The sequence below is a fragment of the Triturus cristatus genome, chromosome 8 (genome assembly GCF_964204655.1).
Source record: "Triturus cristatus chromosome 8, aTriCri1.1, whole genome shotgun sequence".
Classification (NCBI taxonomy): Eukaryota; Metazoa; Chordata; class Amphibia; order Caudata; family Salamandridae; genus Triturus; species Triturus cristatus.
Window position 1 is genome coordinate 68,143,934 of NC_140591.1, and position 15,490 is coordinate 68,159,423.

General features: G+C 46.3%; 1 protein-coding gene across 2 annotated transcripts in view; it reads left to right on the forward strand.

The window, feature by feature from the left end:
* The window catches only part of LOC146801342 (uncharacterized), a 425,312-nt gene that overhangs the window by 134,963 nt on the left and 274,859 nt on the right, over positions 1 to 15,490 (forward strand). For both annotated transcript variants that reach the window (XM_085620993.1, XM_085620994.1), the window contains exon 3: positions 9,199 to 9,474. In XM_085620993.1, coding sequence (XP_085477119.1) covers positions 9,199 to 9,474 — 276 coding nt within the window. The remainder of the gene's footprint in view (positions 1 to 9,198; positions 9,475 to 15,490) is intronic.

Sequence of the window (15,490 nt, forward strand, 5' to 3'; positions counted from 1 at the left end):
TAGGAATGCCAGTATTGACGTAAAAGTCGGGCAGAAGAACGTCATGAATGAACCCCTAAGGAATAGATGTTCATGCATAATAAATGAGTTCTTGGAGAAATCAATATCCAAGCAAGGGGAAGTCCTAAAGGCTTAAGAGTCTGGTTTTCCAAGAAACTCGTTGTGACGTAGATGAACGGATGTAGGTGGCCATGCCTTTATTTGGTTAGCATGGATAATGCCTAAATAAGGGTAGGATATCTATGCCTAAATATGGGCAATGCAAATTGTGCCTATATAACAACATAAATCGGGAAACCTATATACGGTATCTAAATCGATACACAACAGAGTACTGGGCCTCGCCTCTTTCTCTAAAAGGTAGGGGCTGCTCTTCACTACTGGGGTATATTTTTCTTGGTTTTCAAAGACGACCCCCATGTACTCACCACCTCTACAACGAGGTCTAGACCAGCAGTTCTTTCGAGTTATGAAAGTCTGAGTAAAGTTCACCTTTGAACTCCACACAAAATGTGGCTCTGATCGGGGTTCCGTAACACAATCAAAACTTAACAGTAAAAATAACCCTTGGAGCCCGCCCCCTAAATAAAACTACCTTTCCCTCTAGCGCTGCTTAAGTAGTAGGTTGTAGTTAACAAATATAATGTGGTTGCCCTCTTCCCGGCACAGTCTGACTTTGCAGTTTTTTCCTACACGCCTCCCTCTCTAGGCAGACATTGCTGCATGAAAAAGTATGTGAGCACTTTTTTTCCCTCATTCGCGCTGTGCCTGTTTCTTCCTGCACTCGTGTCTGTGTCTTCCTGCCCCAGTGTATGTTTCTTTCTGCCCCACCGTCCATGTCTTCCTGCCCCAGTGTTCATGTCTTCCTGCCCCAGTGTCCCTATCTCCCCCGTCCCAGTGTCCATGGCTTCCTGTCCCAGCATCCATGACTCCCCGTCCCAGTGTCCATGGCTTCCTGTCCCAGCGTCCATGACTCCCCGTCCCAGCGTCCATGGCTTCCCGTCCCAGCGTCCATGGCTTCCCATCCCAGCGTCCATGGCTTCCCGTCCCAGCGTCCATGGCTTCCCGTCCCAGCGTCCATGGCTTCCCGTCCCAGCGTCCATGACTCTCCGTCCCAGCGTCCATGACTCTCCGTCCCAGCGTCCATGACTCCCCGTCCCAGCGTCCATGGCTTCCCGTCCCAGCGTCCATGGCTTCCCGTCCCAGCGTCCATGGCTTCCCGTCCCAGCGTCCATGGCTTCCCATCCCAGCGTCCATGACTCTCCGTCTTAGCGTCCATGACTCCCCGTCCCAGCGTCCATGGCTTCCTGTCCCAGCGTCCATGACTCCCCGTCCCAGCGTCCATGTCCCAGTGTATTTGGGCTTAGCACACTTAGTTTTAGCTGTTGTAGTCTTGCGTTTGCTTAGTTTATTTCCATGAAGCTTAAATACATTTCGCATCCCACAGGTATGCAAGAGCCACACCGCCTTCCGCCTCTGAGCCAAAACCTTATGTTTCCAGAAGGACTGGCAGATGCAAAGGGGGGAAATGAAGAGGAAACATGCGTAATTTTTTACAGTTTTATGAACCTCAGCGTCCCTTAATATTAATGATTTAAAACAGCAGCAATTCCAAATTGATGAGCCTTTTAGAGCCACCAGCCCACCTTATCGCTGCCAAAATAGGCAGGGATTATTCACCACAATAGAGTGCCTCCTGCACTGTAAATCAAGCGTGTGGGGGCGGGTCCGGATTAATGTCAGAAGTAAATCTGCATGCCACCTCCTTCGCTGCCCCCCCCAGCCGCCGTCCCCCAGGGCCCGGTCTGGCTCCATCACACACCGGCCTGGGGACACGTCATTTTCTCTTAGTTGTTGTACATTATGGCCTGTTCTCGCTTTTCATTGGAGCCAGTGAAGCAAAAAGCGGGCGGCCCCTCAGGGCCGGACTGGCCGTAGCGGGCACCGGGCATTTACCCGGTGGGCCGCTAGGGTGGGGGGCGATTTTGGTACCCTGGGGGCTGTTTTTGTTACAGGGCCGTTTTTGCAGCGTAGCTGCAAAATCGCCCCCTGTAACAAAATCGGCTGAAACTTGCCCTGGCAAACAGCTCGGCCGCTCCCAGGGGGGGCGGCTGAGCTGTTTGCCAGGGCCAGTTTTGGCTCCCAGTCCGGCCCTGCGACCCCTCCATGGAAAATTGCATATGCATTACCATCTGCCTGTGCCGCATTATTGGCAAAGGGCTACACGACCAAAGAGGTTGGGTGTACATTTAAAATATGGCGAACTCGATTCTCTTCGACCACGGATCTTTCAGAGGTTCAAAGCGCGGTGGGGGTTGGCCAATGTTTGGTGCGGAGGCACCTTCTATGCAGGGGATCTCAATCGGATTCTGTAAGATTCCTCACGTGGGCTGGTGTTGGGAGATGTCAGGTGGGCTGGGCACAGTCAGAAACACTTTATGAAGTCTGTTGTTGGGCTAGTGTACTTGTGATAAATGTTTGTCACTATTCTGTCCGGTTGTGATCAAGAATGTTAGAGTTTCACAGTTTCTTAGCTTTTCAACTCGGTATTGTAACTGTGTGTTCTCTTCTGTATGTGTGTTCGTGTGTATCTATGTGAGTATATCTGCATATATGTGTGTGTGTAACTCTGAATGCCTGTATGTGCTTGTCTGTGAGTGCCTATGTGTCTGTTTTGTGCGCGCATGTGAGCCTGTCACAGTGCAAGCCTGTTTCTGTGAGTTTCGCTATACGAATGTCTGTATGTGCATGTGTGTACTATGTTTCTGTTTGTCTGTGTTTTGTGTGTTTGTATGTGCGCACGCGCATGTGATTATGTCGCTGCGCTAGTCGGTTTCTGTAAGTTTCTCTATGCGAATGTCTGTGTTTGCTGTGTTACTGTGTGTCCTGTGTTACTGTGCATGTGTATTTTCTGTGCGCGTCTCTTTTCTTTTCTTTTAGGTTTTGCTTAGCTGTGGACAGGATTAATGCGATAGTCGAAGTTTGTTAGCCCCCCCCCCCCCCTCCACACACATACCCCCATGGAATGGCTATGAGAAGGGTAGAGGTTTCCAGCTTTACTGCAGAGCCGAGGGCAGCAGCGCGTGTGTTGTGCAGTCGAGCTTAGAATATGCAGTTTGACAGTAGGGCGCAGTTTGTTCAGTATCACAGTCGGTCACTGCTTACCTTGTAAAACAATAAGTATCCGGGCCCTCGTCAGGAAGTCACTTCAGCCTGCACCACCAATTGCCCCTGCTAGCGCTGCCAATAAAATCACCAGCATAACTGTGTGAAGAGCGGCTGCTGTTTGTGCGCTTTATTAACAACGCCGGTTTCTTCCATCGAGATAAAATACCGCCAGTGCGCGGGACCCTTCAATTTGTGACTAGCGATGTCTGCTTTGAGGTGATGCTGAGGTGCTTTCATCTGCGCCCCCCGGGGTGTTTGCTCTTTGACCTGAGATATCTGAAGTGCCCTTTCTGTCGGTATTAATGGTGAGGTTCATTGCATTTTTTTAAGCTATTAGTATTGTAAATAACAATGCCTTGTATTTATGTTTTAAAACCCAAAACATAAATAGAAGGCATTGTCATTTACAATGCCAATAGCTCCAAATCGTGTGAATGCGAGACCTATTGCATTTTTAATGCAATGCAACAGGTCTCGCATTTGCGAGAGTTTAAGCTGTTTGGCATTGTAAATGACAATGCCTTTTATTTATGTTTTGAAAACCAACATATAAATAAAAGGCATTGCCATTTACAATGCCTATAGCTCAGACTCTCACAACTGCGAGACCTATTGCATTGCAAATGCTTGTTATATGTTGTCTCAACAAAACCCAGAAATAAGTGCCCAAAGGCGCCATTATGAGTGGGGCCAGTAGATTGCACACTTTAAAACACCCGCACCCTGTGGAAACGCCTGGTCACCCCTATGCAATCTTAAATCCACCCCAACAGAACGGGGAATGACTATGTAGATCTGTTTTGTCTTTATCAGATTATGCAAAGAAATCCCAATTCCATGTGATTAACACTGGTTTTGCCATCTGCCCTGATCAGGTGGTTTATGAAAGCAGGGGGCTCGGGCAAAAGGGGAGGGTGTCTGAGCAGGCAGGGCATGCTGAATCAGCAGGCCAACCCAGTAAACTGCTAAAGCTGCTTGTTACTGAGAGCTAAACAAATACTGTAAGTCTAAAAAATGCAAAGAAAGAGAAAGTGAATGAGCAAAGCATTGATGTGATAAGATATCCCTTCCCTTAACGTTTAGTAATCTAAACAAACAAAAACATCTTGGGCTGAGTGGTGTATCATTTGCACACACACTGTAACTACAGTTTCCTAGTTAATGGAAAGTCAATCATCCTTCTGAACATGCCTCAGTCACCTTTCGAAGTCATTATAACGTCTGCCTTCCAAATCTCTACCACCAATTAAAAAGCTTCTTTGACTAGAACAAAACATCCTTTATGGAAGGAAACCTGCAAAGATGGTTTACTGGCCCCTAGCGCCACGATATGTCGTTGCCTATTGTAGGGCCGATTCTTAAAGAACAAACATTGTTGAAGCCAACGGGACTCAGTGTTACAAACCAGGATGTATACTCGTAGGTTATAAAAGATGTAGGTTTATTAGGCTTAGGTCAGGTTACAAGTAAAGCCCCACCAGGAGCAGCGTCCCGCTGCTCTGCCCTTCTCACTCCAAGTGTCCACTCAACCAATCACAAACACTCTCAACATTCCAACCATACAATGACCCCACTCACTGGCTGAGCAGCAGGGAACATCAAGACCATGGGGAGAACGGAAAAGATAGCAAGAGGCCACAACAAATCTCCCCTTCTATGAAACAACAATAAATTCAGCAGGACGAAGGACAGCAAAACACCCTCCCACAACACAGCCAACAAAACTATTAATACCACCCCACCAAAGCAAACAGAAGAGGTCAAACTGCACTCCGCAATAACTTCAGTGTTCCAATGGGATGTAAGATGGAAAAACACGCAGGTAATCAGTACGCCCCACAAATTCACACTTCAAGTCTACAAATAAACCAAAAACTTAACACAACTACCCGCTACCCCCCCACAACACCACACACACTCTAAAGGACCAGCTCATTACCCTTCATAACATAACTATACTGCATTGGTGTGTAACCATGTACCCCCACCATACACTTGAACAGGACCAAGGCTTCACCTACCCTCTACTGCATAGGGGTGTAACAAAGTACCCCCTAAAAACGTCCCCATCACCCTAACCCATAGGAAGGACGGTAACTACCCACGGGGCTTCACACATTGCCCCTGCATTCTAAACCCCTTAGGAAGGATGGTCAAAATTACACTCTAGTTCGGGGATGCCCTGCAATACATCGGAAGATTTGGACCCGATGGGCGACAACATATCCAGGAATTGAACTTCCCCCTGCCGGATTCGGCCCCTGAGTGGTGCCCCGTGCTCTTTATTACTCATTACTCTCTACTTCACCTTGACCGGGCTGTCCAGCTCCGTCTGTATGTGAATATCGATGCCACTGTGCCGTATTTTCTTGTATGGAGATCGAGAACTGTCTGCATTTTGGTTTTGTTGTTTCACCTGCATGTTTGGCAGGTGTTGATCAATGGTAGAAATGCGGTTAATTGTCTGAAATTAATCCTTTTTCTCCTACAGGTCATTGTAGGGCTATTGCCCATCCTCCCGACAAATAACTCAATAAAATTGATTGTTAAAAAAAAGAAATTACACTATAAATGTCACTCAACCCTCTCTCCTCCTTCTGCATAGTAAACAGAACAAAGTAAACATACACTCGTACAACCTTAGGCTAAACACATGCCTACACCCTTTACCCCGTAGAAAGGGTGGAACCAATGGCTAAACACATACCCTACACCCTTTACCCCTTAGGAAGGGTGGAACCAATGGCTAAACACATGCCCTACACCCTTAACCCCTTTGGGAGGGTGTAGCCTTGGGCTAAACACATGCCCTACGCCCTTAACCCCTTAGGAAGGGTGGAACCAATGGCTAAACACATGCCCTACACCCTTAACCCCTTAGGAAGGGTGGAACCAATGGCTAAACACATGTCCCTACACCCTTAACCCCTTAAGAAGGGTGGAACCAATGGCTAAACACATGCCCCTACACCCTTAACCCCTTAGGAAGGGTGTAACCAATGGCTAAACACATGCCCTACACCCTTAACCCCTTAGGAAGGGTGGAACCTTGGGTTAAACACATGCCCTACACCCTTAACCCCTTAGGAAGGATGGGATCTTGGGCTAAACACATGCCCTACACCCTTAACCCCTTAGGAAGGGTGTAACCAATGGCTAAACACATGCCCTACGCCCTTAGCCCCTTAGGAAGGGTGGAACCAATGGCTAAACACATGCCCCTACACCCTTAACCCCTCAGGAAGGGTGTAACCAATGGCTAAACACATGCCCCTACACCCTTAACCCCTTAGGAAGGGTGTAACCAATGGCTAAACACATGCCCTACACCCTTAACCCCTTAGGAAGGGTGGAACCTTGGGTTAAACACATGCCCTACACCCTTAACCCCTTAGGAAGGATGGGATCTTGGGCTAAACACATGCCCCTTTACCCGTAAACCCGCAGGAAAGGTGGTAAAAATTGCACATCACAACTCGTCACAACATGGTCACACTCCAGGACCAACATGTCGCCCTTCTGTATACCCAACATGACTGGGAAGAAAATTAAGCATGACGTTAAAAACATATACTGAGGTAATATATCAAGAAACCCCCACTTCGGTGAGCGACCTCTCCGCGACATCCAACCCTGAATACTAACAATAAGACCAACCGGAACAGTTCAGTTCCTCCCCAGTTGCCTCAAGAGGATCAGCAGTTGCAGTTCAGCGCCTTCAAAACAGCGCCGGTATGCGCCCACGCGTGTAGTAACCTCCCTTCTAAGCATCAAATGCTTGGGCCCCCACTGCCCAAAAGTGAGTTAGTTGTGGTGCAATAATCATTCTTCGTCAAAATATCAAAGTCACTCCCCTCTGGACATAATCCCAGGTAAAATTCAACAAAGTCTCACCACCAGAACAGGGAGCCGCTGTAACCTTGTCCCATTCCAATAAAGCTGCGCCCCCAGGGAATGGCAGTCAAACACGGTCCGGCGCTGACATAAGATACCGATGGTAGTTAAAAAGAGGTGAACGCATTGCCCTTGTGACTCCTGCGCATGCTCCTGCACACACGCTTCAATTGATCAGCATTCCCGCCTTTTGTGCAAAGCACACCAAGTCACAGTCCCTGTACATGGTGGATTCTCGGAACGCACCTTGACCGCTGCCTAGCAACCCAATGCACAAGGTAAAACGCTGTTGTTCTTCTCAAACTGATCTTGGCCATTGCAGTGGGTCCATTTATAGGTGAACAATGCTGGATGGATGCTCGCAGCTCCACAGCGCCTCGCACTTTGCTCCCCACACTGCTTTTAAATCTAAACAAACTGTCAAAAATGCCAAAAGTCACTCGCAGCTCGAGCCAGCATCTGAACGCAGGTGAAGCTCACCATTTTTACAACATTGCTGACGTCCATCAATAATCCTTCTGCAGTAGAAACTCTTCTTTAGTGACCTCCACGATCCTTCATGTTGTCAGTTCAGTGCCACACATTGGTAACCAAACCATGAAATCTTTTTGTACATACCAACTTCAGTCTTGTTGACAGCAAAGTCTTTTTAACTCAGCAGTCGCCCTCTACACCTGCTGCACACAGTACGCTGGCTTGATCAATTGCCCTGGACTGCTGGTTGTCTGATGTACATGGACACTGGTCGGGCTGTCGGGCGAAATTCTTCCTTACAAGCTTCAAACGCTTTTTCATCGTAATCCCCTTAGTTCCCCAAGCTTCTTCTTAGTTTCTCTGGTTTCTTCTTAACTTATTGTTCCTTACAGGTAGTTTCTTTTCCGCTTGTCGCCAGTGTTACAATCAAGGATGTATACTTGTAGGTTATTAAAGATGTAGGTTTATTAGGCTTAGATAAGGGTACAGGTAAAGCTGGTAAGGCCCTACAAGGAGCAGCGTCCTGCTGCTGAGCGCTTATCAATCCTACTGTCCACTCAACCAATCACAAAGACTCTCGACATTCCAACCATCCAATGACCTCACTCACTGGCTGATCAGCAGGGAACATCAAGACTGTGGGGAAAATGCATGAGGTAGCAAGAAGCGGCAACACTCAGCTTTCAAAGATCGAGCTGTTGGCTTTGTCAATGCTTTTTGGCACTGGCCGCATGCTCCAATAGGTTTTCTATTAAGGAATACCCATTCCATGATGGCCGCCAGCGTGCATGCATGTGCCGTGTAAGGCATATTTAAACAGCTGGCCTCTCTGTGCCGCTGTAGAGAAGATCTTGCCAACAAACCAATCTTCTCAACATCTACCTGTTTATTGGTAAATTATCTAACTTTCGGATTGGGATATTAAGCCTACCTCCTGCGTTATGTGACCCAATCTGAATCTTGTGAATATAAGAACTCTTGAGGCCCTGAGCAATGCAATACCTGCTGAATAAAACTTTCAAATGAAGTCTGTTGAAATGCACAATAAGTTCTTTAGCATGTGGTTGCTGCAAAGTACATTGGCACCTCTTTGTAAATCTGACACTAGTAAGGACAGAAGCTGAGCTCAAAGGGATATGTTGTGGTGATTTAACAGGTGTTAAACTGACTGAAATTTGTATATGTTCCTTTTTAAAACTAAAGTTTTGCGCCCTGTGTAAATATTATGTGTGATGATGAATGCTGCTTATAGCTACATACATGTATATAATAGCTATGATTAATAATGATATTAGTTTCTGAAGTATAACTAGTAAATCAGCCGTAAAAGCCCCTACATGTCTTCTGTTGGCGTCTGGAGTCATCTATGGAGTAAGTGAAGTTTACAGAGGTGTGTTCTGGGTGACATGAGATCATGCACTTACCTCCTGCCCAAGGTGCAGCTGGCCCCTCTGGCCTTTAGGCAGGCACCTGTCCCAGGGGTACCAGACTCCCTGGTATCTTATCATGATATTGCTCTGAAATAATCCCTTTATCTAATGATGGCCATGCAATAAAATCTATATACGTGAGTGTTGTAGTTGCTAGTCTTGTGACTCTCTATGTCATGTCCAGGCCCAGGTGCTATAAGAAAAAAATAATGTTCTTTGTTCTCTTTTCCAGACAGTGTAAACAACCCTACAGTGACCTGCCCTCCCACTGGGGGAAACGCTACCTTACTCTGTACTCATGGACCAGAGCAAGCGACGTACACGTGGAGTAGCACGGACAGACTTGTAGCAGGAAAAGACTACTGGTTAACCAATTTTAACAAAACCCTCATTCTTAAAAGTGTCAAGGCTCCCTTTCAATCCCTGGAATGTGTTGTGCAGAACCCAGTGTCAAGCAAGAGTGCTCGCGTCCCTGCGGATTGCTTCAAAGATCTGCTCGCCAACGAAGGTAGGGTTTGGGTTAGCGGCTTGTGGCACGTCAGTGATTGTATGTGCTGCAAATAGGTTTGCAGTAATGAAAGGATCACTTTTTCTGGTTAGGGGAGGTGTTTGATATGGCATGTTGGGACTACTTGAGAGTGGACTTTAGAAACCAGGGTGTGATGAGGACAGGGCTGGACTGCAAACCTATTTATTAACATTGTTTATAAAGTGCAGCATTTGACAAAGCTTCTGGTTGCTCGGTTAATGAAGGATTCCTCAATTCAAGGGCAACTTGTGTAATTCTTTTGTTGCAACAATTGATAAAGTGCAGCCACCAAATGAAGAGGACTTAATTTTTGGTACCGATAACACATGAGTTTTTAGTGGAACGAAGTTGAAAATCGGTGCATATGGCACTGTTTTGCGAAGACAGAAGTGGAGGCATGATGCACAATCTTGTTGACCAAAAGTATGTATTCAAAGAGAATTCTTTATTTCAGTGGTAACTTCTGCAATTATTTCAAAATTGATGAACGTGTGTTCTCTTGTTGTAGGTTTAGCAATGGTGTAGGCAGCTGCGTTTTGAATCAGCTGCAGCTGAGTAACAGTAGCGATCGCCCATCTATGGCAACCAGCAGGTATAAAAGGCAAGAGTTTCCTGGTTGACTTAAGTTGCAAGAATGAGGTGGCAGTTACCCTATGAATCTTGGGTACCTGATAGAGACTTCTAGCCACAGATTCCTTACCTTAGAATTATCCCCCAGATGTTAGACTGGATCTGTGAATTTTTCTTAAGCAGTACCACTGTGCATCGGTAGGTGGTGTAGTTCGGCTCCGCATGGCGTTATTCATGCCAGAAGTGACATGCGCGGTACCTATATAGTGGCCACCCCAGCGTGCTGACGTCCGTTCTTTTTGGGTCAGTCAGCGCAGTTCCAGGAAGAGCTACCCCTTAGTCAGTTTTTATCAAACTTTTTTTGATGTTTTGACAAAGTGTTTTGAGGATTTTTCCTCCTATTGTTGCAGAAATGTCATCCCTCTTGTTATTCTTTATTCGGCAAATTGCCATAAAAGCACATACAATTATAACAATAATACAGTAAAAGACTTGAAAACATCTCATTAAATGCTGTAGCGTTCGAAAAATAAAAAATCCCTATAATAGCAGCATAACCGGTATAATGCAAACATTGTCCAGATACAAGCTTTGTTCATTAGCCTTGTAAAAGGTATAATCTCAGCTAAAGGGTCCTAAAATCATAATAAACAATACGCATATTATTCATACTGTGGTGACCTATGCAGTGATACAACCAAGATCTGCATTGTAAACCTTGACTCATAATCTTGTTGGCATTAGGCCATATAAGCCATTGCACAGCTGACATGTGCAAGATCTGTGTGGCCATCACAAGTATCAAAGGGCTACCATTTTCAGACTGCATCTCCACCACATATGTAGCAAAAATCTGGAAACCGCAAATACAAATGGCTGTGATGTGTTAGTTCTTGGGATCCTGGCTGCAGCCCTAAAGTCGCTAGTCTCCATCCTGCGACATAACAGCAGTATCCACTTCCTCCTGTAGGCATTGTAAAGATGGCAGAAGCAGCCAACATGCTCAATGCATTGCTTTGTATCGGAGCACAGGGGTCAGGACATATCCAGCTCAGTGTAGGCATTTTGCCATTTGGCAGTAACTGTACGAAGCGGCAAAATCCTGATCCGAACTTAAATGTGCAGGGTTTTTGCGAGCGGGGGCTCAATCTCATCATATATCCTTCTAGAGAGTAAGCGTCTTTAAACTCAAGAAATGCTAATGTCAGAGAGCCCACCTTCCCATTCCTAATAATTCCACCATCCACATGCTACCAATATACCCCTTTGAGAACAGACTTCAGCATTCGGCAAGCAGTCTCCGGATTCGTCCAGAGATTCTCACACCCAATCTCGGTCAAGCAACTTTTAATATGCTTGAACCCTGGCACCCTAGCAGCCCTGGTAAGCTTTAAAAATACTTCTAGACCCATCCAATAAGACTGCATAGATCCACTGATGCCCAGTTCCGTATCTGGTACAACAGTGGTCTATGTCCTAATCTGTGGGCGAGGGGTCTGTGACCTAGTTCCTGCCGGAGTGTAAAAGGTGGGGTGCTAGTGGGAAGGTTGGTGAGGAATCCAAGAAAGCAAATCTCCAGCAAATCCATTTTACATTCTCGTGCTCTCAAAGTTCCCCAACATATAAGCCCCCCCCAAGTGCTTGTGAGTTATAATTTTGGAGGGCCAGGGAAATCAGACGTAAATTAGAGCCTGTTGGGCCCTCAAGATACCGCCAGTATAGTGTTTTAGCCTCCGTCTACATTTCTGTATCTGAGATGACCCGCCAGACTGCTCTGTGAGCGTGTACCCTTAATATTCAAATGTACGGACCCTCTCCAATGGAACTTCATTAAGGACTGGATTAGGACGAGACGTGGGACAAGGGTTCAATACCATGTACTTAGTTTTAGCAAGATTATTTTTTTTTTTTAGTTCTATATAGTGCAAACTATACCTGAGGATATCGGGTATCGGAGCGCTTTACATGAGCACCAGTTGCCTTACAGATGGCCACATTCATTTTTGTTAGGCACGGGGAGATGAAGTGATATGCTCAGAATCATAGAATGTTGAGCGTCCTTTCCGAGACTCGAACCCGGTTCCCCAGCTTCAAGGTCGACCACTCAAGCTGTAAGGCTACATCCTCTCCCCAGATTGATCTAAAGCCCTCTATGTCTGCAGAAGACTCCAAACTGGTCCATCAGATTTTGAATACCCATATGTGATTTGGAGACCAGTAAAGTATTGTTTGCAAACAGGAGCGTTGGGACATTCCTGCTTTCTAGGCTCTGGCATAGTGCTTTTACAACTCTAACTGGGCCACCAAGTCATTCATATATAATAAAAACAGAGTCGGGTCTAAGACACATCCTGGCCTTACTCCCCGAGTTACTGGAATGGGTGCAGTCAATTCACCAAGGGAGCCGGATATGACTAGTGCATAGTTTATTTAAGTGGAGCCTACTGATAGCGTCATCAAGATATTTAGGGACTGTCAAATCTAGCAGGACCCTCCACAAAGCCTCAATCAGGACATGGTCGAAGGCCAACCGAAGGTTGACAAACACTACATATAAACCTCCACCCCCCTATTGTTACGTATTTCCAGTATATTAGTTGCAAGCGAAAGACTTGGTCGGTGGTACAGATCCTGGCCCTGAACCCCGCATGTAAAGGTGTTAGCATGCCCACATCCTCTACCCAGTCTATCCAGCAAGATTCAGCCTTACAAGCTTCTGGGTGCTGTCGATAAGACTAATTGGCCGGTAGTTTGAAGGAGGGCACCTCAGGCCCTTCTTAAACAACGGGATAATCTCAGCCCCTGCCCATGTATGAGGGGTTGTTAACCCATTCATGATGCTGTTGAAATACAAGGCGAAATCGAGGCCCCATGTATCCTTGTCGCTTTGGCACCTTATCTAGCCCTGGCGCTTTCCCCGGGGTAATCCAGTCTATCACAATAGCAACTTTACTGGCGGTAATTGGACATAAATTGCTAACATCCTGCTCCCCTAGGTCCGCCTCATGTGGAGCGCCGTTCTCTTTAAAGTGTCTCCCAATTCACACTCGTGGCGGTCCCCCCCGGTGTCCCCTGCGTAAAGACCAGAAAAATGATTCACCTATGCCAGAGCTGTGATATTACTAGCCACTGGAGCAGCAGAATCCAATCCCCTACACTCTAGAATATTCAATTTTTCATAATCTTGTTTAGCCTTTGATATAGTAGCTTTATATGAAACCCTTGCTTACTGTATTAAGGCTCTAGGACCACACCTGATTGCGGCCGTCAGAGCGCGCCTTGCTAGCCTACACGCCTTGGTGTACCAGGGTACCACTTTGGGTCTTTTAGGGAGAGATCTGGACTCTGCCATAAAAATCTCTTTTAGGGAACTAAAGTAGGAATTATATAAGGAATTAAAATCCACCAAGAGGTGGCTGCAAGAGTTCCCTCCCAGGGCCAGTGCAACTTCTGTGGCGGTGACTAGAGACTTATAAATGTGTGACTGAAATACTGGTGGGTACAAGCCTCCAATCAAATGGTTCATTTCTGTAGGTAGAAATGCTGGAACCTATTGAGCTTAGGTTGAGGTCCTGAGCATTGTGGTCGCTATCCTGTTGAGAAATAACCTCTATATCTACAACTTGTGGCCACAACCTGATATCGATTAGAATATTAATCAATACGACTAGTACCACCCAGCCGATTAAACGTGTGCCTCCCCCTTCTCTCCAAGGGTGTTCTCCTATTACAGGCTGTAAGGCTGTTCTCAAGCACCAATACGTTCAATTGTAGGGCAGCCGCAGACCGCTTCCTAAGAGGCGAAAGTGAGAGCGCAGGCACTGCCCACGCTTCGTCCTCTTCCTCACTAATAGTGCCAGCGGTGATACCAGGAGGTTCACATCTGCCACAATGTTATAAGAGCCAGCAGAAAGGAATGGCAAATGAGCATTATTGAAATCGATATTGGCTAGGCTGGCTTTACTTTCATGCTTACAATACACACTATACAAACAGACCAAAACCCCCAAGGAAAGTTGCATGTCGATACACAGCACATCTGGAGAGCCCAGTTCAATTACTTTTAGGGTACATTCCAGAGTGGTCCAGATCAAAAGGCCTCCATTAAGCCTTTCCCAGCTGAAAATGCTGGTGGGTCAAAGTTAGCAAACCAAGTGTGAAATTGTGGGGTAACAGCCCACGTCTCTTACAACATACAAACATCAAATTGTTACACGAAGATACACCAATCGGGGCATGCAAGTTTGTTCATAATGCCCACAAGGTTCCAGGAAACAAGCTTTGTTTAGGGTTTGGCATGAATCGTAGGGCCACTACTTGCAGACAAACTGATGGCATCAACTATCAAGAATAAAGAGCCATCACCTGCGGGCAAATGCAATATATCGCCAATGTGATAGGGGCAATGGGGAACAGACGCTGAATAAAAGGAGCCAGCAACTTTAAGAGTCTAGAATGCATCAGCACTGTGTCCATCACCTGTGGGCAAACGCGATATTTCGCCAATAACACCAATGACAGAGGGGCAATGGGGAACAGACGCTGAATGAACAGTGCAAGTCTGGAATACATGAACACTGCGACCAACTTCCGTGACCACCTCCAAACCAATTGCCCTGACTTGAGTCGAAGCAGGAAAAGTCAATCTTTGGCATCCAGGTCTGTTAGCGGTAAGTATCTGTTAAGAGTGGGAATAGAGAGGGCACCTGGTGCATCCGCTCAATAAGGTAAGTTTATACTGTCATTCAACTCCCTTGGATAATTTAATTTATACAAATATCCTAGGGGGACAATGCTGACAGCAACTCTTACATTTCCCTGTCTGCGGTCAGTTTTAAGCCGGCAAAGGGTCATATCCGGGTGCCTACAAATTTATTAACACATAGTTCACTTCTACTGTTTTTGTAGATTGGCCAACCCACCCACTTCTTCTCACCACTAGTATATCATTGTATTCGGAAACCGAAACGTCAGTGTTCCATGTGAGCCAATGGCAGGCTTTATTTTTGAGTTCCAAATATGATTCATCCTTGTTAGAGGGAACACCAACCAAAATTGTCACATACGGACAGCAATCCGAGGGCAAATTCAAGCAAGTACGTGTAGTACATAACTGGACCTTTGGTTTCTGGACAGGTGGCCTATTGGAACAAGTAGTCCATGCTTATTTTGCCCTTGTCCAACTTTTTCTAGAGCTAGGAGTGGACAAAGACCTGGCCCCCTGCACAGGTATAGGCTTATTTGCTGTGAGAGCTGTTGAATCATGATAGGACAGAGACCTTTGCTCTGAATTAGGAATGGAATGTCATCCAAGAAGGCCGGCTTCAAGCCTTGTGGCTCCTGTCACAATTTGATGTTAGTGGCAGACCCGCACTTTCTTCGCCTCTGGTGCCTCGGCTGCGACCATGACCCAAAGGTCTGCTCC